This window comes from Camarhynchus parvulus, chromosome 17 (genome assembly GCF_901933205.1).
Source record: "Camarhynchus parvulus chromosome 17, STF_HiC, whole genome shotgun sequence".
In the NCBI taxonomy this organism is placed as follows: Eukaryota; Metazoa; Chordata; class Aves; order Passeriformes; family Thraupidae; genus Camarhynchus; species Camarhynchus parvulus.
In genome coordinates this window covers 2079389-2101363 of record NC_044587.1, presented here as the reverse complement: position 1 = coordinate 2101363, position 21975 = coordinate 2079389, and the positions used below count along the sequence as shown (strand labels likewise).

General features: G+C 56.5%; 2 protein-coding genes across 5 annotated transcripts in view; one reads left to right on the top strand and one right to left on the bottom strand.

Moving 5' to 3' along the window:
- KCNT1 (potassium sodium-activated channel subfamily T member 1) overlaps nucleotides 1-13030 on the bottom strand; it is a 75470-nt gene extending 62440 nt beyond the window's left edge. For all 4 annotated transcript variants that reach the window (XM_030961358.1, XM_030961362.1, XM_030961361.1 and 1 more), the window contains exons 1-2: nucleotides 12862-13030; nucleotides 748-927 (exon numbers count right to left, since the gene is read on the bottom strand). In XM_030961358.1, the coding sequence (XP_030817218.1) occupies nucleotides 748-927; nucleotides 12862-12983 (302 nt within the window). In that variant the 5' untranslated portion in view covers nucleotides 12984-13030. The remainder of the gene's footprint in view (nucleotides 1-747; nucleotides 928-12861) is intronic.
- A 6946-nt stretch (nucleotides 13031-19976) lies between these two features.
- On the top strand, nucleotides 19977-21583 carry LOC115911056 (putative UDP-GlcNAc:betaGal beta-1,3-N-acetylglucosaminyltransferase LOC100288842). The gene is made up of 2 exons (XM_030961741.1): nucleotides 19977-19982; nucleotides 20483-21583. The coding sequence occupies exons 1-2, from the start codon at nucleotides 19977-19979 to the stop codon at nucleotides 21581-21583; spliced, it is 1107 nt and encodes a 368-aa protein (XP_030817601.1).
- Nucleotides 21584-21975: the final 392 nt, after the last annotated feature.

Genomic DNA, 21975 nt, shown 5'->3' with positions numbered 1-21975 from the left:
ACAAAAAAAGCCATTCCTCTGGTCATCCCGAGGAAAGGAGAGCAGCACCACAACCCCAGCAGCTCTCCAGAGTCACCCTGCTGCCAAGACAGCATCCGAGGGCAGCCTGGAGGAGCCGTCCCTCCTCAGTAAATGCCTGTCAGCTCAAATTCCACACAAATTCACAGGGAGTTCCACCAGCCCCTCACCATCCCACATCTCGGTCCCTTATCCTGCTTGCCAGCCCCTGGTGGGACTCCAGGATGCAGCCAGGTGCCCACAGAGCTCTGCTGGCCCAGCGCACCCACAGCACTCCCAATGCATCCACAACATTCCCAGCGCACCCACAGCACTCCCAGTGCATCCCAAATACTCCCGGCGCACCCACGGCGCTCCCGGCGCGTCCAGCCCCGGGGCACCCCGATGTTCCCGAGGCACCGCGGCCTCCACCCGCACGCCCGGCGGTGCCACACGCCGCTGGATCCTCCAGCACATCCCAGAGCCCGCAGCTCCGAGCACCCCCGGCCATCCCCGGCCTCTCCTGCCCTCAGCACCGCGGAGAGCTCCGCGCCAGGATCGGCCCCGCGCCCGCAGTACCGCGGACAGCTCCGCGTCCGCGTCCCCTCCGGCGTCCCGCGGCTGTCCCCGGCGTGTCCCCGCACCCCAGGTGCGTCCCCCCCGAACCCAGGTGTGTCCCCCCAGCCCCGGCAGAGCCCCAGGTCCCTGTGTCCCTGCCGGCGGTCGGTGTCCCCGCGCTGCACCCCGAACCTGTCGTCGCTCTGGAAGGACTGGTCCCCCAGCAGCAGATCGCGGAAGCGGTACCGGGGCGGCAGCGGCAGCACCTCGGACTCCAGCTCCGTCATCTTCAGGGAGGCGATGTCCAGGATGACCCCGCTCTTGCGGCTCCCGCCGCCGTCCCCGCCGCCGCAGCCGCCGGGCGACGAGAGCCTGCGGGAGAGAGAGACAGAGGGGACAGCGACAATGGGGGGGCGCGGGGGGCCCTGCCCTGCCCTGCCCGCCCCTGCCCCTCCTCCGGGGCCGGCCCCGCGCCCCCCCCGCACCCCCGGTTACATTGCGGGGCAGGCGGTGCCCCCCCGGCAGAGCGCTCCCCCCGGGGGCATGGGTGGCTCGGGGCTCCGCCGCTCAGCACAGCGCCCGGCGGGGCGGGCAGGGTCCCGCCGAGCGCCCCGCACAGCGGCGCCGGGCTCAGGACATCTGCTGCGAGCGGCAGAGCGACGGAGAGCAAGAGGAGCCAATGGAAGAGCCCAGCCGCCGGGAGGAAACCAAACTGCTCGCAAGATAACCGAGAGCCGAGCCCAGATCCACCCCCAGGCTCCCCCCGCGGCGAAAAGTAGGGATGGGAGGCAGGCAAGGCGATGGCTCCACAGCCGTGCTGGAAGCACAAGCACAACCTCCTCTCCGGACTGCTGGCACTTAAATCATCCCAACAGCCCCGGGAGTAAATGAGAAACCGCCAAGGCTGATGAGTCAGTCGTCTGTCCATCTGCCAAGGGCCACGGCCAGGAGGATACATCACCCACCCCTGGCATGGCCATGGCCAGGAGGATACATCACCCACATCACCCATCCCTTGGCATGGCCGTGGCTCCATCAGGGGTGGGCAGTGCGTGGGAGGGACCCAAGGTGGTGGCTCACAGACAGCTGCGTGTGGCCACTACACACAGGGAGGAGATGAAACCCAGCCAGCCCTCAGGAGGTGGTTTCAGAGGGTTGAGTGCTTTCTCTGGTCTCTTTTCTCAAAGCACATTTACCAAACAGAACGTGGGGACAGCCCTGCTGCCCACCACAGCAGACTGGGGTTGAACTGAAACCTCACAAAGTAGCAAAGCCATTCATTGCAGAGACCCCAAAGGCAGCACCCCAGGTCCTGATCTTGTCTGGTTGGGCTTCATCAGTGGAGTGCATCCCTGCCATGACAGGAGCACCAGTTTCACAGACTGCTGGTGGGAAGAGGGGAGGACAGGGCTTGGAAGAGGACACTTGGTGCCTCTGAGCTGATTCTTTGTCCCTCACATGTAACTGGAGTGTGAGGCAGCAAAGAGCTGGAAGGCTCCAACTCCTGCCTGATGTTCTTCCAAGAGTCTCCTCCAAAGCCTCTCCAACCCATTCCCAGCATCTTCCCCCAGCTTTGCCTCCAGAATACCCTGCACAAGCAAAGGCAGAAGAGCCTCCAGCAGCTGAATACTGAACCAGCACTGAGCACAGATCAGGGATTCGCTGCAGGGATGGGAGCTGAGGCTCCTCAGATCATCTTCTCTCTCTACCACCTCACAGCCCCTGTAAATCAGCTCCCAGCTGAGCAGATCCCAAAGCCCTGCTCAGCTGCTGCTCCTGAGTTTCCAGAAGAGCAGTCAGCACGCAGAATTTCAGAATTTCTGCTGAGCACAGCCCCAGCAGACAGCCCGGCCCGCCCTCAGTGCTTCAGATGGTTCTCACTGCTGTTATTTGCCACTTAATTCTGTCCCCCCAGAGCTGCTCAGCTCCTTTCAGCTGCCATATGCACAGAGCAGCCAGGGCTCTGCGCTGACTAATGCATCTGTGCAGGGCCTTGGGCTTCAGGGAGGTTATTCTATGCTACCCATTGATCCAAAACTTGGTCTTTAGGATAAATCAAACCAAGCTCCTGTCAACTCAAGCACTCCCTCTGGATCCACTGATATAAACACCGAGGTTTGCTGACCACCTCCAGCTCGTGTTGCAAAGGAGGATCTAACATTAAACACAAAAAGAAAAGAAAAAAAAAAAACAAAGAAAAAGAAAGCCACAATTAAGTCTTTCCTCTTGGAGCTTAACTATGATTAATGAGGCCAAAAGCAGGCTGTTTCTAGGCCATCAGGACAGCACACTCTGAAACGCAAATTTCAGCGTGAGAAAATGCAATTTTGAAAAATTATCCACCCTCTTATTACAACCATGGTTTAAAGCGGGGAGCAAGGTGCCTGGCTCCAAATGTGGGTGATTGTAATTGTGTTTGAAGGAGGCTGTCACACCCAGCGCTCTCCTGTGGCTACCCAGTGCCCGTTTAAAGGAGCACCTTGCTTCCTTTCCCAGAGGAAAGGAGTGCTGCAGCTGCACAGCCCTGGACACGCTGCCTGCCGTGTGGAAAGGGCATCTTTACCCACAGCTGCCACCCCACAGCTCCTGGGCAGGCAGGGCCATCCTTATCCAGCCCCTCTGGGAGCTGTGGGTGCTCACAGCTATTCCCAGCCCTCCTCCTGCATACCAAACACATCTTTTGGGGTTGGGGTGCTGTTTGGTTTTTTTTCTTTGCACATGATTCTTTTCCAACTCAATCCATCTCTCCTGGCCTCAGATCATGAAACAAAGCAAATATTCACCACTGTCCTTTATCAGCACTTAGAATCTGTAGTAAAATCCAATTATATCAGTAGCTCTGGAAACACAATTTCTGCTATTTGCATCTGAGCTTCTTCACCCATTGGCAGTACCAGCTACATTATGAATGCATTTTCTCTTACTCTTGCATACAAAATCATTCAGAATTTTTAAATTTTGGCACATTTGTTTATTCTGGATGAAGCTTCACTACACTAAATACTGCATTTGCTTGTTTGTCATGATGTCTTTATCAACTGCACAGTGACTTTGAGATATTGTACATCGACGTCTTAGACAAAAGTGCTCCTGCACAGCACACAAATCCCCTGACACTGGCACAGAGGATTTACAACCTCTCCTCCCAAACACAGGGATCCTGAGCTATGGAAATGCCACAGCAACCTGGCTACTTCTTCAAAGCTGTAGTGGTATAAAATAAAAAATTCATGAACAAGCTCATTTATTGCATAGTCTTCAAATACTACAGAAAAAAAAATAATCCTGGAGTGGTTTATAGCTAAATACAGATCTGCAGCTTTATTTTTATCATCCCTTTCCTTCCTTCCTCCAGAAGCCTGTACCACTAAAACAGCGTGCTGCCATCAGCATATGGAAACCTCCCCACTCTTCACTCTCAGCTCCAGCAGCGTCTCTCTCCCAGCCTGGGCAGCTCCCTGGGGAGGGGACACGGCCCGTCCCAGCCTCCTGGAGCTGGGCTGAGCGCTGTGTGACCCAGCCAGAGCTCTCTGCTCCCGCTGCAGCCCAGCCAGAGCCAGCCCTGCCCGGTTCAGCACACACAGGAGCCCCAGAGCCACGCCTGCCTCAGTTCCCTCCATCCTTCCCTGAGCCTGGGCCGGGCTCAGCCTCCTCCTGCCCTTGCTGGTGCCACCTCAGCACCCTGCCCTGGGCTGGGGATGCCAGCACAGAACCAGGGAGAGCCCAGGAGGAGCTCGGCGTGGCTCTGCAGTGCCACGGGCTCCTGGAGCCCCTCAGAGCTCCCCGGATCCAAGAGGCAGCTCTGCCTCACAGGAAAATCCACAGGCAGGGAGCTTCTTGCGATGGATGTCAGGGTTTCCATTGTTATTTGTAGCTATGTCTGTCAAAAAGAGGAAGGACACAACCCGAGTTCCTCCTCTGCTTCCTCTCACACCCCAAAACCCACAGGGCACCTCCTGCTTCCCACCACAAACCAGCAGGGTCACCACAGACCCCACACTGCTGCGGGGTGGACCTGCCCAGACCTGCCAGGAGCCCCAGAGCCCTCAGGGACTCCTCTGCTCTGTCAGCACCAGAAGTTTCTGGAGATATCTTCTCCTTCTGCGGGCAGGGCTGTGCAAATAGAACAGGTGCACCTACATTTGGGGCAGGCTCTTACATAACCTCCAGTCTGAACCTCTCCTCTCCCACTCCGAGCTGCCAAAGGAGCCAGAGGCAGCAGGCCCTGCTGGCAGGATCTGCTCCAAGGCCATCCTTCCCCAGGAGCATGGCCAGGGAGCCTGGATGAGCACCAACATCCCCTCCTCAGGCAAAGCCACCTCACGGTTTGGGACCCAGCAGTCCCTGCAGCACCCAGGAGCTGCTGCTGTGCCTCCTGTCACCTCTGAGGGCACGAAAGGACAATCCCTGGCTGAAACAGGGGGGCAGAATCACACGCAGGGTCTGGTCTCTGGCTGTTGGCACCCACACAGGACACGAGCTGCTGGCACAGCCCAAGCTCTGGGCAGCAAACGGGCACCGGCCGGGCAGGAGCCTGCAGCTGCTCTTTGCTGGCCCAGACCATCATAGGATGGGTGTCTGGATGGCACTCAAGGGCTGGGACACCTCTCCAGAGGGTCCTTGGGCACAGCAAGGGCTGCCACGTCCTGTCCCCCCTGACCCAGCCATGGCTGCAGAGCCTGTCCTGCATCCTGGTCCATCCTCAGCCACCCCAGGCAGCACCAGGCTCCCCGAGCCTCCCCAGGGAGCCAAGGCACGCAGGGAATGCTGCCCTTTCCTTTCCTATAGTTATTTAAATATATACAATCATCTCGTGTTTGTTTCTCCTCCCACAGCTCTTCTGGTTACCAGGTTACAGTTGTTCTCCCCTCTCTTTACGGTTTGGGGGTTTTTTTTCCCCTCTGAGTGACATCCCTGTGCGGTCTCCTAATGGCTGGAGTGTGTGGGGACACAGGTTTGCTCCCTGGAGCCAGGCTGGGGGGCAGCACGTCCCCCCTCCCAGCCCTGCAGGGACAGCCCCATGGCAGGGCCAGGGTGCTCATTTCAGAGCTGATTCCTCTGCCAGCACCTCCTCTCTCTGTGAGCAGCAGCCAGGGCACTGCTGGCTCTGCCTTGCCTTGTTGACGAAGAGCCCCAGGCCCTCATCCCCTGTCCCTCCCCAGAGGTGTCACAGGGGCCCATGGTGGGTTTGAGACCTCCTGATTCAAAGAGTTTGAAGAGCTCTGAGGGTGTGAACAGGCCCATCCCAACCCCAGCCGTCATTCCCAGGCCTGAGCAGCTTTGGCTCCAGCCCTGGTTTGGGTACAAACCTGCAGAACGCACCCTCACCCATCTCCACACACATACTCACCATGTGGGAAGTCTCCCACATTAAATTCCTGCATCCCAGCTCCCATCCCCACAGACAGCTGGACTGTCCACGTCAGGAGCTGCTGCTGCTCAGAACTTGTGCAGAGCAGCTGAGCCCTGTGACAAATCCATCCAGCCGACAAGCACAGGCAATTTAGCACCACAGGCCTCACACAGAAATTAGCATTTTGTGTGTTTCACGTGGAAAATGAACAGGAAGAGTGAGTCAGTGCAAAGCTCCACAAGCCTTTCCCCCCACTGGCAAATGCTGTTTTCTAGAAGATAAAAGTAGAAATTGCACCTTCCAGGTCCAGAGCCACTTTCCTCATTAGACAGCCCTGCCTCAGCATTCGAGCCCCACACCTCCCCGTCCCTCCTGGCCTGGTGCACGTGAATGTTTTGTGTGACAGGCTCACAGGAGGCACAGCGCCACTGAGAAACCTTTTCCCTCTTCTTTGATCCCACAGCAGCCCATGGGGGGCAGAGGCAGCTCAGCATCCCCAGCCCCAGTGCAATTTCCCAGCTGGCCCTCCCAGAGGGGCAGAGATCCAGTGGGAGGGAGGCACAGCCATTCCCTTTGCCCAGGGGGATGGAAGGGCTGCCAGAGCTGGTTCCCAGCAGGCACAAAGGCAAACCGGCCATGCTGATGTCCCTGGGGACTGCAAAGCCCAAATAACCCTGGGGAAAAGGAGGGAAGGAAAGCTCATCCTGCACATCCTGGGCTCCTGCAGGTGAGGGGAGCAGTTCTCCCATTCCTCAGGCCTGGGCTGGGGCCTCCTCATCTCTTTGATAAGAAAAACCAGCCTGGAGTCGTGCAAGGTCTGGTGGAGCCAGCCTGGGCTGTGGAAGGTTCCCTGCCCAAGGCAGGGGGCTGGAACTGCAGGACCTTTAAGGTTCCCTCGGCCCAAATCCTTCTGTGATTCTGTGACTTGCAACCAGCCCATTCTACTGTGTAAATATGCAAATAAAATGCAAATTTTCTCAGCTGAGCACTTGCAGCACAACATCCCAAGCTGAGGACACAGCTCTGCTCCCATCCCTTGTCCTTGGGCTCCCAGGGCTCATTCCCAGCCTCGGGAGAAGGGGCAAACCCAGAGCACTCAGCCTGCAGAGCCAAGGTCGCCAGCCCTGCCAGGAAATTCCTGACTCAGCCCTCTCCAGGCTATTTGTGGATTGCATCAGGCCCCTCTCTGCTGTGGGAGCTCTTTGTTGAGGAGCAGATTTCCCAGTGTCCAGCCCTTCCCAGCAAGGACATCATCCCTTTCTCCCCCTGGGTTTGTAGGGCAGCCTGGGAGAACACATAAATTCTTCTGAAAGGCTCTATCAACACCAGGGCTCAAGAAAAGCAGGAACCAGGACTCACTGCTGGAGAAACAATCCCTGGGGGAGGCTCTGCCAGTCCCACTGGGAATTCTGGAGGCTCTGCACACCAGATTCCTCAGGAAAACCACCCAGCCTTTCACAGGGTGCTGCAGGGACAGCACCAGGCTCATCATTCACACCAACCAACCACCACAGATCTTAAACCTGAACAGATTATTCACCTGAAAAGAGAACAATTCCCTGGCCACGGCCTCCAGAGCTGTTCCTGAGAGCCCACGGCCAACCCTCCCCTCCTGCCTGTGCCATCCCAAGGGACACAATCCTGGCAGTATCTCACTCCCCTCGCCCCAAGCCAGAACATCCTCAGCCACGTTTGTCAGTAGCCTTCAGGCTTATGTGAAAATAAATTGAAGTCTGCAAGACGGGGAAAGTGCTAATTCCTGCTAATAAACTGCTGGGAAAATCCTCCCCTCCGCCCAGCCCCAAGCTGCTACAAACAGCAAGGGTTGGAGCATGGAGACAAAAAAACTTCTCTATGTTCCAGACTCCTGCAGAACAGTCCCTGCTATGGAAGCAGAAAATAATAGAGGCACGTGGGAGGAGGAAGAGTCTCTTCACACCGAACAAAGCCACAAAGTCTTGCAGAAATAAACCCCCAGAGGCAGGTTTGTCACCACACCTGCCGGGCCAGGACGTGATGGGATGAAGGGAGATTGGAAGGCAGGAGACAAACAGAAGGGGAGCACTGAAGCAAATATCAGTGGGGTCCCACCAGGCTCTCCAGGACTGCATGGCTTCAGAGGGGATGGGGATGACTGCAAATTATCCACTGGAGTCCCACCAAAACCAGACTGCAAACAGGAAGACCCTGTGGCACTGACCGACCTCGTGATAAAATGTCAGACAAAAATTAGCATCCATAAATTCCAACTGATCCAAAGGGAGAGGGGGCAAACATCTTCCTGCACAGGCACAGAGAGCTCTGCAAATCAGCACTCAGGAAAGAGCCGCAGCCACAGCAGATGATGCCACAAAGCCAACAGCTCTCAGAGATGGTCAAAACCCCAAATTTTAGGGAAGGATTTTTTTTTTCCAGACAAACCCACCATGGAGTCACACACACCTCTGGCTCCCCTCCTCAGAGCTGAAACAGCACAGAGAAACAGATTATTCAACTAATTCCAGAGGTAACTGTGGGTTTTAAAGTGATTTGTGCAAGGCAAGGCCAAATAGACCAGGAGGAGCCTCCAGCCTGGAGAGAGACATGATGAAAAGCAGATAAAACCAGAGAGGACAACCAGGGAGCAGGAACATCACAGGAGCTGCAGGAGCTCAGGGAAATCACAGGCAGCAGCTCAAAGGAGCAGCAGCATGTTCTGTCACACCACAGGGCTCCCATCCCCTTGTGGAAGCAGAAAGTGCCAATGGCTTCAGGAGGGAGCAGGTGAATGCCCAGGGAATCCACCAGGCTGGCACAGCCCTGGGAAGGGCTGCTCCCTCCTGCCCTCTGTCCCTGCCACAGAACCCCACAATGGTTTGGGTTGGGAGGACCCTAAATCCCCTCATTCCCAAGGGCAGGGACACCTTGCACTGTCCCAGGCTGCTCCAACCCCATCCAGCCTGGCCTTGGGCACTGCCAGGGATCCAGGGCCAGCCCCAGCTGCTCTGGGCACCTGTGCCAGCCTCACAGGGAACAATTCCTTCCCCAGCTCCCTCTAGACCTGCAGTTTGTGTCACCAGGCACTGCCAGGGGACAGCAGGGCAGGGGCACCTGAGCCCGGAGCTCTCCTGGCTCCTGGCCTGGCTGATTCATGAGAAGGATGAATGAGATGTTCCCACTCCAGCCCAGCCTGGCAGGGACGCAAGAGAAACGCTCAGGGCTCCAAAACAAATTGCGTGCAGCGCTCGGGAACGAGGCGTGGGGTCAGGGAGAGGTCGCTGCAGGACGGGCAGGATCCAGAGAGATGCTGTAAATATTTTTGCAGAGCAGAAAGAGCCCTGAGCACAGGCAGTGACCTACTTTGCTGTTCTCCAGTGAAGGGTGACACGGCCATGCCAGAGCCCCAGGGCAGCTCCTGAGGAGGACATTGAGCACACTGGGGCTCCTTTTATGGACAGAATGGTGGGGAAGGTCCCAAAACCTCTTCCCACCGAGCCAGGAATGGTCCCAAAGCCTCTTCCCACTGAACCAGGTGTGCTGGTGGGTGTTCCCCCTTTCCTAACCATCTGAGGAGGACAAGAGCAGAATTCTGTCTTTTCTCTGCCACATAAACATCCTGAAAATAGAGGATGTTTGGCCCTGTATTTTATGGCTCCCCATTGCAGTTTCTCCTGGAACAGCAAGGCCCGGATGCCCATGGGCAGCCAAAGCAACAGTTGCTGCTGCAATCCACCAGGCTGACTTTCTGGAAGCTGACAAATGTCCAAGCTGGTAATCACGCCCGGAGGAACTGATTACTAATTAGCTACAGAGCCTGGGTCGGTGCAAGCTCTGCCAAAGAAGCCTCTTCTCATCCATTTGCGGAAAATTGAGAACTTAAGAGACAACAACAGCCTGTCAGCTGCAGGGACCATCCTTGTGCTAAACTGAGGCAGTTCCTTGGATTCATGGAAAGATGAGCAGGAGAATCATGGCAGAGGCATCCTGGACCTGGATGAGTGCTCACACTTAGCAAGAATCCCATTTAATCTGTGCTTTTTTTCTTTTCTCCTGCCCTTGGACTCAGGCAGAGTGGCAGAAGGTGCCCATGGGCATTTTTAACCCGGCTGCCACTGCTCCAAGCATGGCTGTGAATTTTAGGGCCAAAAGCCCTGTGCCAGCCAGGCGGGACTGAGCACAGCCCCCTGGAGCTGCCATCCCACAGGAACACCCCGAGGCCGGCAGCTCGCTGCTGTCCAGCCCCAAGCTCAGCCTCTGTGCACGGGACCCACCGCCCCTGCACCCCCCGAACCCCTGGCACGGCCCCCAAACCCCCGCTCCCACGGCCTGCGAGCAGCGGCAGCCGCACGGATCCCCCCAGAGAGCAGGCAGCAGAAAAGGCACGTACGTCTAGGGCAGAGCCAGGCGCGCCCTAAGCAGCAGCTCCAGGCGGCCCCGGGCGCTCCCTCCGGCCGCTCCTCCTCAGCCGAGCCATGCGAGCAGCAGGACGGAAACCCGAGCCTCCTCCCGCCCATCCCTGCCTCTCCCGCTGGCCCCCGGAGTCGGGCAGGATATTTTTGGGTGAGTCCTTCCATCTGGCTGCCCATCCATCACCGTGCCCGTACATGGGCAGGCGGGGGAAATCCTGAGCTCCCCGAAGTGACAGCCTGGATCCTTGTGCAAACATTCACCCACATTTCCCACGAGGTAGGACAGCGAAATTTAGGCTCTTTGTACCCTCTGGGTGCCAGAAATGTGTATTTACTCTCCAAACAAACTCTCAAGTGCTTTTACAATTAACCCTTTGCTTTCCACCAGGGAGGGACTTTCAGGACCATTATAGAGAGGGCCAGGAGGAAGCTCACAGACATTTCCACACACACCTCCCCTCTCAGGAAACCGAGCAGACAAAATTTCTCTTTAGCAGCTTTTAAGCCAGCTCTAGATTCGCTAAGTGAAGGGATAATTGAGCTTCCCCTTATTTCAGCGGGGTCAGCCCAGCTGAGGTCCCCTGAGCACCCAGCAGAAGGTTCAGTGAGTGTGTTCTGCATCTTTGCTGCTCTACCCCGGCTCCCACATCCCTCACACACGTCTCTGGTGACATTGCTCGTCTGCCCTCACACCTGCAAGCACGTGGAGGACACAAGGAGATGGTGTTGGGCTGCTGAGCCCTGCTCTGCCCTGGGGCTGTGCACAAACCCCACCTGGAGAGGAGGGGAAACCCACGGGAGGTGAGGGAGAAACCCTTGTGGCAGGCAGGGGCCGAGAGGCAGCAGGTGGTTAAATGTGGGTGATCATTTGTGACAGGATTTGTGCCCCCAGCCCCATCTGCAGAGGAGGAAAGCGAAGAGCAGATCAGGCAGGGCCCCCTGGGACGGTCTAATGGTGCTCATTGCCTGCTCTGCCCTTTCTCTTTAGCCTGTCTCTAACAATCCTCTTCTGCTTCTTCAGCAGAGCAGCGCTGGAAAAGTGCATTAGACACCAGTCTGCTCCAAGCTGGGGAAACTGCAGATCCTGAGGGCTCCAGGCAGATTGTTTAATATCTCCAGAAGGGCAGCAAAGGGCTGAGCACAAGGGCAGGCAAGACAAGCAATGGCATTTCAACCTCTCTCCGGAGCCTGAGGGGGTTAGGAACACATCGAGCTGCAGAGAAATAATTAGGAAACAAAGTTCCTCTGTCCAGATTGAAAGAGACAGGCAGGAGGATCTCTGGGCAAGGATTTTGTAGTGCATTGGGTGAGGATAAATCACCCCAGGCAGGGCTGTGGTGTCAGTAATGAGGAGCAGCTCCTCATCTTCCCCTAATGCTGAGGTTGGAAATCTCCAGGAGCTGCTGTCTCCAACCCCATCCCTGATCTTCACAGACACAGGAACCCCCTCAACGGTGTCATTTCTGCAGACACATCAAGCACAGCTGCAAAATGAGGCAGTTTGGTGGCTGGGGAAAGCACTGTGCTCTGCAGCCACCCTGCTGTGCCCAAAATAACCAAATGGTGCCACCCAGAATGGGGGTCCTGAGGCACCACGGAGCCTTGGACGTTGTGTCACTGACAGGGAGAAGGTAATGAGGGTCTTAACCCTAAAAAAACAATATTCAAGGATTTTATGTACTGAGAGTTAAAGAACAGAGTGTTCCTTCTTTTTTCATTTAGGTTTTTAGTCATAAAAGATCATTTCCCTAAATCGTGGCAAGCAGATGAAGACATAAAAAAATCCCAGCTGGGCAGCCCAGGGCACAAGCCCAGCTAAGGTCCTAATCTGCCAAGCACGAATTGATACACACGACTCATCTGCACACTTCAGCTGGCACTGGATGAGTGTGACAGTCAGAAGAGGCACACGAGTAAATTTAACCAGAACAATGATAATAAACAACATTTTTTCAGGAAAAACGGGGATACTCTGGCAAGGACCACTTGTGAGGAACAGATGCTGCTGCCAGGCACAAGAGGATGGTGGCACTGAGTCCCCCCGATCTCAAGCAGCCCCCCCCTCACACTGGACATGACAACTTTGGCACAAACCCAGCCCAGAAATGGAGCAGGGGCTGGGCAGCACTTACAGGAATGCAGCCTTTTCCCGGGTGTATTTTAGCCCCTTGGCTTTGGGGTGGCTCCGGGGCTCAGCCGAGGCCTGCCTCACCCTCACACCCCGGAGCCCGCCCAGAGGGATCAGCACGGACCCTCTTCCCATGAAGGATGGCACTGCTCGGGGGTCTCCAAGAGCCCCTTCCCCGTCCCCGGGCAGCTCCCGACTGCCCATTCCCGAGGTGCTGCCCACAGGGACCCCGGGCGGGCCTGCGAGTGCCGCGGAAACTTTCCTGCAGGCTCGGGGCGCCGGGAGAGCGGCGGGGACGGGGCACGGGGGTCCTGCCGGCCGCCCCACCCGCCCCGGGAGGGGAAGGGGCCGCTCCGGCTGCCCCGAGACCCCCGCGCTGCAGCGGCCCCGCTGCTCCCCACGGCGGCAGCCCCGGGGACCCTCCCCAGCCCCGGTACCTGTGGGCGCTGCCATCGTCGTAGACGAAGGAGCGGTTGGTGTAGCACTCGGAGCACACGGGCCGCCCCTCGGCCGGTTTGTAGATCCCCTGCAGGCTCCGCTCCTCGCCCGAGAACGGCATCGGAGCGCCGAGGCGGGGCAGAGCCGGGGGCGCGGGCCGGGGGCTGCCGGCCGCGGGCAGAGCCAGCGCCGCCGTCCCGGTGCCGGGGCCGCCGCCCGCCGCCCATCACGGCGCGCCCCGCAGCCGCCGCCGCGGCAGCCCGCGGGCCGCTCGGGAGCTCCGCATGCCGGGGCCGGGCGGCTCCGCGGGGAGCGCGGCGGGGAGCGGGCGGCAACAGGTGCGGGATGAGCGGGGATGCGAGGGGATGGGCGGGGAAGGGCGGGACCGGCGGGGCGGGGCCGCACCGGGCGGGGCCGGGCTCCGCCCTACGCGCACCGGCGGCCGCGCTCGCCTCCGCCCCCGGAGCTGCCCCCGCGACCCCCGGAGTGCGGCAGGAGCCGGTGATCCCCCCCGATCCGCGTCCCTTGGCCTCTAGTTCCTGTCAGCACAACCTTTGAGCGGCTTGCTTTATTTTTCTTTTTCTCTCCTTTTCCCCTATCTTTTCCCCGTCATTTTCCCTTTCCTTTCTCCTCTCTTCTCCTTTTTCCTTTCCTTTCTTCTATTCCTTTTCTATCTTTTTTTTTTCTTTTTTATTTCCCTTTCTTTATCATGGTTGGATTTTTTTTTCCACTACCCACACAAATATTTGTGTTGAGCGCTGCTGCGCCTCGGGGTTGTGCCGAGAGCAAACAGCGCGGCCAAGCCCCGGCAATTCCTGTGCCGTGCTGCGCGGCCGGGCCGGCAGCGTTCATCTTCCCGGGGGGCCCTGCTGCAAAAACACCGCCCCGCTGGGGAATGGCCCCGGGCCAGGGACAGCGTGGGCAGCCTGGAAACGAGCCGGCCGCCTCCAGGAAAGGGTTAACGGGACGGGCTCCAAGGTGCGTCCCCTCCAAGCTCAGCCCCATGTGCCAGGAGGTGCCACCTGAAATGATGTGGCCAAACGTGAAGCGCCCCAAAGCCGTGTCCCCTCGCAGATGTGAGCGGCTGCCAAGGGAGCGGCTCCGAGCAGGGTCCCACTGAGCGCCCCCGGCACAGGCAGCGCGTTCTGCCCCAGCCCTGCTCCACTCCTCTCCTTGTGCTTCTTTCTCCGTTCCTCTCTCCGAGCCCAGGGCGCTGGGCAGCTCGCTGTGGTGCCATTTTTTGGGATGCCGGAGCCGTGCTGGTGAGCAGATACCCCAATAAAGGAACTGCTCCCGCGGCGGCCACACAGCCCCTCGTGCTTTGTGCAAAGCGCCACCTCAGTCACCCGAGCACTTCAGCGCCACCCGGGGAAGGTGACACCGCCCACGCTGCGATCCCGCTGCTCCCGGAGCTTTGGTTTCTCTCCGGAGCTCCCAGTCCCGCTGACCCGGGGTACCCCACCCTCCACGGGCCCGTGTGATCCGTGGGCACCCGGCGGGTCCGCAGCCCCCGCTGTGCCACAGCCCCCGGAGCCAGAGCGAAGTGCCCCCGCTCGGATGCGCTGGGCTTTGCGCTTCTCTCCAGCACCGGAGACTTCGTTTCTCCCGCAGCATCTCTTCCTCCTCCTCCTCTCTCTCCATATGGACTCTCCTACACCAGGAGTCACTGGAGAGAAAAGCAATTAATGCTCCCCGTGCAATCCACCCGTGTGATGCTTCCCAGCCCAGCCCGCTTTGAAGTGGGAAGGTTATTCTCCATTCACTAATTGCCTCACATTATCTGGTGCAAAGTGTCAACGTGCAGCTCGGCGAGGAGAGGGGTGGGTGGCACAGCAGCGTATTGACATGCTGGGTGATAACACAGGCGTGGGGGAGGAATTATTTAAAACAGTCAGATGCCGAGAGAAATGAAAAATGAAAGAGAAAGAGCCAGAAGAAGAGGACATCCCCATCCAAATGCTGGAGTTTGAGTGGCAGAGTGGGGCTGGTTCTGCCTGCCCTTGACATTAGAACCACCCAGTCCCACCACGAGCAGCTGCTCAGGCCACCACAGGGACAAGCTGAGCAATCTGGTGCCATCCTGCCTGAGGAACGAGCTCTGGGCCTGGGGACTGCTCCCAGCTCCAGCACAGAGCAATTCCCTGCACCCCTGAAACCAAGAGAGGAAGGCAGGGCAGTGCTCTCAGCAAAGGCGTTGTTCTGAATTTTGGGGTCATGGGGCTGAGCTGGTCCTTCCTGCCTCCAGCTGCAGCACTCCCCAAAATGTTATCGATGCTACAAGTCCTCATTTCCACAGCTGGTGCTGTGTGTGAGCACAGAGCTCTCTGCTCTCCAGGCTCGGGGGGCAGCACAGGGGGCTGCCAGGGGAGGCACAGCCCCTGTCTGAGAACCCCCAGGGCTGGGAGCAGGGGAGGGCCCAGCTGAAGGCTGCTCTGACAGATCCCAGCCCAGCTGCCCGAGGAGGGGCCTGGACAGGGCAGGGAGACTCAACTCTGCTGTTCCTGCGTCTGGGAGAACAATAAATAAATCTGTGGGAGGCACCAGTGGGATGAGTCAGAGGCGAGAGTGAGAGAAAGTCGTCATGCACAGAGCACATCATCCGTGTCCAGCGATCCACAGGGCTCCAGGGGTTCCTGTCGGGGGGCCCCTGTCCTGCTCCAGCCCCCAATAATCCCCTGCCAGGAGGGCGATGGGCACAGCCCCACCAGCGGGAGCCTTGGCCGTGCCTGGGGGGCTGCAGCCCCTCCCCAGCCCTGGGGACCAGCAGGAGCACAGCTGGATCCATCCAGCACCTGGAGAGGGTGGGCTGGGGCATCACTTAAGCCCCAGGAGCTGCATCCAGCTCCTGTTTCCCCCCACGACCTTGGGCAAGCTTTGCCTTTTTGGGTGCATCACCCCGGGGCAAGGAGGTGCCCAGGAGAAATGCTCCAGCTGAAACTTCTCCCATTTCTCCCAGGAGAAATGCCCAGTGAGGGCAGAGCAGCCACAGGCGTCAGGAACAGCGACACCAGATCTGCTCCCAGCTGGAAATGTTGTCAGAGCGTGGAGGGAATTTAATCAGAGCAGAGCCCGAGCCGAGACTCCGGCGCTGCGGATGTTGTGCGTGTCAAATGAATTCCATGAGAATCTCCATTTGCCAGGCACAGATACAGCCTGCAGGGAATGAAAGGACAAGGCAAAAAGCACCAAAAAAGCATCAAAAACGCGACTCACATAGCACAGTCTGAGAATTAATAACAACAAGGAAACTTCAGGCCCGCTGCAAAATAAGCAAGTTTAGTGTCAAGTTGACATCTTGGCAGGGAGAGCACTTGGGGAACCTGCTCGGCCCTGTGGCCTCACAACTCAGCATTTCACACAAGTTTTGCTCTTTCCACTCAGCTCCTGTTAAACTCAGGGCTCCCGAGGCTGAGTGCAGCACTTGCAGAACACACAGGGGGCTGAGGCTGTCGTTACCCAGGAATGCAGAGGTAGGGAATTGTCAAAGCTGTCAGTAATCTCAAGAAGGAATAATCAAACTTACCATAAAAAAGGAGAGAGCTCTGTAACTCCTAGACTGATGTATGCAAAACAGAAAGAAGAATGCAGGAAGCTTGGCTATAAAGACATGGGTTTAGTCTCATCACTGAGCCATTAAATCAGAAGCAAAGACACCTTCATCTGCACGTTGGGAGCCACAGAGTTGTTTGTCTGCTGTGTCAGTGCTCAGGTTGGCTGGCTTGGTTTTCAGCTTCCTACTTTTATTTAATGCCCAAAGCAACATTAAATATCAAATAACAAGTGAAACACACACTGTAGAACTCTTACAAAGCCTCTCCTTCCATCATTTCCCAAACCCCATTGAGAATGTGAGGTGAAGAACTGCCTGCAAGAGCTGAATCATGTCTCCAAGCACAAACATTGCTATTAGGTGACTAAGACCCAAACAGCCATCTCTATTTATTGCAACTGATGCTGTTATTAAAAACCAGACAGGTCCCTCTGCAGCCCCTCGTGCTTTCAGGTCTGTGTGTGCTGGTGAAACTGCAAAAGGCAGGTTGGAATAAAGGGGATCCTTTGTGTAGCATCCAAAACACTCTGGAAACCTGGGAGTGCTTGGTGTTCCCAGAGCATCCTGGCTGGGGACTGCTGGGGTGACAAGGGGCATCTCTGAGCCCTAGAATCAGACAAGTGAATCCATCAGAGCACAGGGAATGCTTCGTGGAAAGGGATGTTGTTCCTAGAGGGGTTCTGAGCTATCCCTGGAGCAGGAGGCAGCAAGGGAAAATTTGCAAACCTGCCTGTGGGAATCAAGCTGGAAGAGCCTGAGAGCATCATGGGGCACCATGGTGGGCCCAGAGAGGGGTGCCCACCCTGCCCAGAAGGACATCTAGGGCAGGCTGAGCTCAAGCTTTCACATTTGAACAAATTCTTATTGGAAAACCTGATTTTCACTGGATTTTCCCCATCCACCAGTCCCATCCATCCCCCTCTGCTGCTCCATCTCCTGAGAACGCTGCGTCATCCAAAGCCTTCGCATTTTCACCAAGTGAAGTGGAGCAGAGCTGAGGGAAGCCAGGCTCTGCTCCCCCTTCCAAATGTTCCCAGCACTGGGAGGGAAGCCAGGAGGCTTCAGGAGATGTTTTAAGGAGTTGCAGGTTGGGCTGCTCCCCTGCAGCACCCACTGCCTGCCCCAGGCTCCTCCTGCTCCACAGCATCTCCCACCACCCTCCTGGCAGCTCTGCTTTGACCTTTGGGTATCACAAAATAAATGCTCTCCAAAAAACCAAACCCAAACACCCTTCAGTCTGAGTGCTCACAGCTTTAGGACAGCTCAAGCTGCTCACAGTGTTACATCTCTGCTCCTGTAATGAGGTTTTCATGGACATAAAATTTAATGAAAATGTGAAAACATCTCACAGACAGCAAATTGCAGCCCCGTGGCTCAGGAAAATCTGCTCTCCTGGTTGACTGCCTAATTTACACCCCCAGGACTGTGCAGGGTCTCAGTGCAGCTGTAGGAATGCTGTTCCCATCCCCACTGACCTGACTGCAGCCATTCCAGGGTCCTGAACTCATTCCTGTCCAGGAAACTCCTGGATCTCCCTGGGAGTGAAGATTTCCCCAAACGAGCTTCACTTCACCCTCCTGAAAAGTGAGATAAGGTCACACATGAGCTGCTGGTGCTGTGTTTGCCTCAGACCTGGGGCTAGAGGTGATGGAGGGATCACCCCCAGGCAAACCTCCTGGAGCTCAGGGACTCACTTATTTTCCCCTTCAGCAGTCCTTGCCCTGCTGCTCCTCAGCTTTCTCCCAGTGGGACTCCACCAGGCTTTGTGGATAAATAAAAACCCACATCCAAGAGCTGCCTGTGCCCTGGCTGGGACTGGGGAGTGTTAATTTTATATATTTGGTATCAAGGTGCTGCTGCCACCACAGAGCAGTGCTAAAGGAATGGCTTCAGCAGTGCTGCCAGCACCACGCTGGGCCTAATTGCACCAGGGATGATACACACGTGGGGCTGATCATTACTATTATTTTATTATTCTAAATATATTCAATTTTTAATGTAAGAGGTTTCAAAAGCTGGTATTTATTTGCTAATTAAATGATTCAGCTGGAGACAGAATATCTTCAAAGAAGGATTTTTTTTTCCCCCAGAATGGGTATCTGGAGTTGCAGGGCTGTATTATTGTACATGAAAAAAATGTCCTTATTAGCCTTTTATTTCAGGGCACACATTTAACTGACACTTCCCGTGCTGACAGCTCACCCAGCTTCAAAGCACAACTTCTGTGAGGACTGCAGAGTGTGAGGCTGGGCTGGATGAAGCTGTGGCCCAGCTGACACACGAGCCCTGGGGAAGTTTTCCCTCTTTTTGGAGAGCCTGAAGCAGAAATCCACACTGAGACTTGCCCACTGGGAGTGTTTTGGGGTTTTTCAGTGGGGTAAGATGCACTTCCAAGCTGTGAGCAGATTTTGGGAACCTGGCTTGTTCTGTAATTCCTCTGTTCCCTCTATCAACACAGCTGGGAGAGCTGAGCAGCTCAGCCAGAGCTGGGGATTAACCCTGGAGCCCTCAAGGCAGAAATCAAAGCTCTTCTCCATGTCCCTGGGACACTGGGCTAATCCAGGCTGCCCTAAGGATGCTGCAGGGAGCCTTGCAATGGTCCAGCCAAGACAAACCAGAGCAGTGCTGTGCTCTCCTTTCACCCAAGGATGCAGAACAGAAACGCACCCTGACCTCTGAGAAACCTCAGAATTAAAAAGAAACCACGATCTCCCTGCTCTCCCAAGGAGGCAGGAGTTCCCACAAGGCTGAGCACCCCAACCCACCCCTCAAACAGCAGCATTGCCACCACCCAACCCTCCCCTGCCCTGCTGGGATCCCAAAGCCCCTCTCCCCTCGGTGCTCCCCAGCCCCACTGCCAAAGCCAACTGTCCCCTGCTGACAGCTCCATCCTGTTTGTGGTGTCTTTGGCACTTCCCCCTGCAGCACTTCCAGGCCCCTGTGGCTCCCCAGCCCCCGTGGCTCCAGCACAGCCAGGGCTGAGCCAACAGCAACACACGGAGCAGCCGAGGCACAGCCTGCCCAGGAGAGCCCCAGGGCTGGAGCCAGCCTGGCCCAGCAGCACCCACGGCCTCGGCGTGGCCTCCACCACCCCACACAAGGCAATGCCACAAGTTCCCACCCCACACAAGGCAATGCCACAAGTTCCCACCCCACACAAGGCAATGCCACAAGTTCCCACCCCAAAGCTCCAGCTCAGGGGATGCAGAGCCCAGCAACTGCCCCAGCCTGGGGACAAACACAGCCCCCAGGGCCAGCAGGTCAAGGACAGACTCAGCAGTACCAGGGGTTCCTCTGGCCAAGTGAGCCCCAGCATTTGCTTCACTTATTCCTCAGAGTGCCAGAAATTAAAGAAGGGAAAGGCCAGGGTTTTGTTAGCTTTGTGTTTTATGTGCCTTGCAACACGATCAGCCCCGGGGATCATCTTTCCTGTGCCCAGGCAGGTGAGGTGGAAGCCACAGGCTGCAGGTACTGGGCAGTAACTGGATCCTGCAGACCCAGATAGAGCCAGAGCCAGGAGACACTGCCCAGAGAGCCCCTGCAGCAGGGACAGCTCCCAGCACCATGCAGGTAAGTGCTGCAGCCCCTTACAGCTTTCACAGAACTGGGGTGGAAGGGACCTTAAAGATCATCTCGTTCCACTCCCTTCCACTTTCCCGTGCTGCTCCAAGCCCCATCCAACCCTGGCCTTTCCCTCTGGATTCTAACCCTGGCAGCTTTCATAGGGCGGTGTCAGGCCAAATAACAGAAGTTGTCCTCCAAGGACACATTAAGGGGCACCTCAAGCCTTCAGTAACAGCTTAAAAATAGTCAAAAATTATTCATAGCAAGTCATACTTCAGTATTTCCACACATGGATGCACAGAGAGGAGCTTCCAACATGGTAACATCCTTCTCAGTCTGGGATCTCCCTGTGCCTCAAGCAGATTTCCTAAGTTTCTAGGAGAAAAAAAGCCTCACTAATAATAGAAAGATTAGCCTAGAAGTTGTGATTGCTTTGCATGGCTATATTGTAAAATGAGGGAAAGCCTTTGGCAGGAGAGTTCAGTGTCCATGTTGCTGCTCCCCAGCTGACGCTCTGCAGGCTCCGCACACACCAGTGGTGCTTCATCCTCTGCAATGTGCTGCTCTTCCACGTGCTGCTCTTTGGGGCAGATCTGCTGGAGCAATACTTCCTGCAGTCCCTGCCTCTCTCCTACACCGATGCAAAGGCTCTGGAGATCCGGGACAGGGCCAGGAAGCTGGATCTGGATCCTCTGAAGGCCAACCTCTCTTACACCAGCAGCAGTGCAGTGACTTGCTCCAACCAGGAGATATTCCTGCTCATTGTGGTCTGCAGCAGCCCGGAGAACAGGACAAGGCGCAACGCCATCAGGCAGACCTGGGGCAACGCCACGGCCTCCAGGGGTTACAGTGTGCTCACTGTGTTTGCTGTAGGGAAGGCAGCTTCACCAAGCACCCAGCTGGAGATCCAGGAGGAGAATCAAAGGCACCAAGACATTATTGAAGGCAGTTTCATCGACTCCCCCCAGACACAGACACAGAAGATGCTGATGAGTGTGGAGTGGACGGTGATTTTCTGTCCCCGTGCCAGGTACATCCTTCACACAGCCCAGGATGTGTTTGTGGGTGTTCCCAGCCTGGCTGGGTACCTGCTGAGCTTAACCCAGCAGGAGGACATCTACCTGGGCAGGGTGGTTCACCACGGAGTGCCCAACAGGGACCCCCAGAGCCCCGGCTTTGTCCCCATCCATCAGTACCCCCAGGAGTTCTACCCGGATTTCTGCCACGGCAGCGCTTTCCTCATCTCCCAGGACGTGGCCCGGAAGGTTTTCGTGGCTGCCAGGGAGGTGCCCCTGGCACTGCCCCCCGCTGCCTTTGTAGGGATCTGTGCCAAGAGAGCTGGCATCAGCGCCAGGCACAGCTCCCGCTTCGCTGGGGACAAGCACATCAGCTACAACCCCTGCTGCTATAAATTCATTTTCACCTCTTCTGACATGAGAGAGGACGAGCTATTTAAGGACTGGAAGGAAACGAGCAATGGGGAGGATTGTTCCTTACTGGAAACCTACTACAGCCTGGTGTCCTGCAAGGTTCTGACCTACATTGATAAGTTCAAACAGTTCAGCTTGGACAGGATAAAAAGTGAGCTCCTTCATTTTGTCAATTAATGCTTAACTTCTGCATGAAGAGGCTGGATTTTCTTTCATCAGCTGTGTTATCCTGTTAACATTCAGTACAAAGGATGCCCTCCCGAAGTTTGCTCTTTTCCCTTCAGCAGCAAATGAATTCTCACTGTTACACTGTGACAGAGCAGAACTGGATGTCCTCTGCCTCTCTAAGTACCTACAAGTGCATGCATGGAAGTAAAAAAGAGTATTCCAACCAACTTGTCTATATCCACGGTTTTTCAGACTTTTGAGTCTTCAAAACTCCTTTTTTATGTGAGTGAGACATCACCTACTTCCAACGAATTCTGGAACAAAGGGGAAGTTTTCCATCCACAAAAGGAGCTGGTTTTGAGCAGGCTGGTTCAGAGAGACACAGAGCAGCTCCAGCAGGA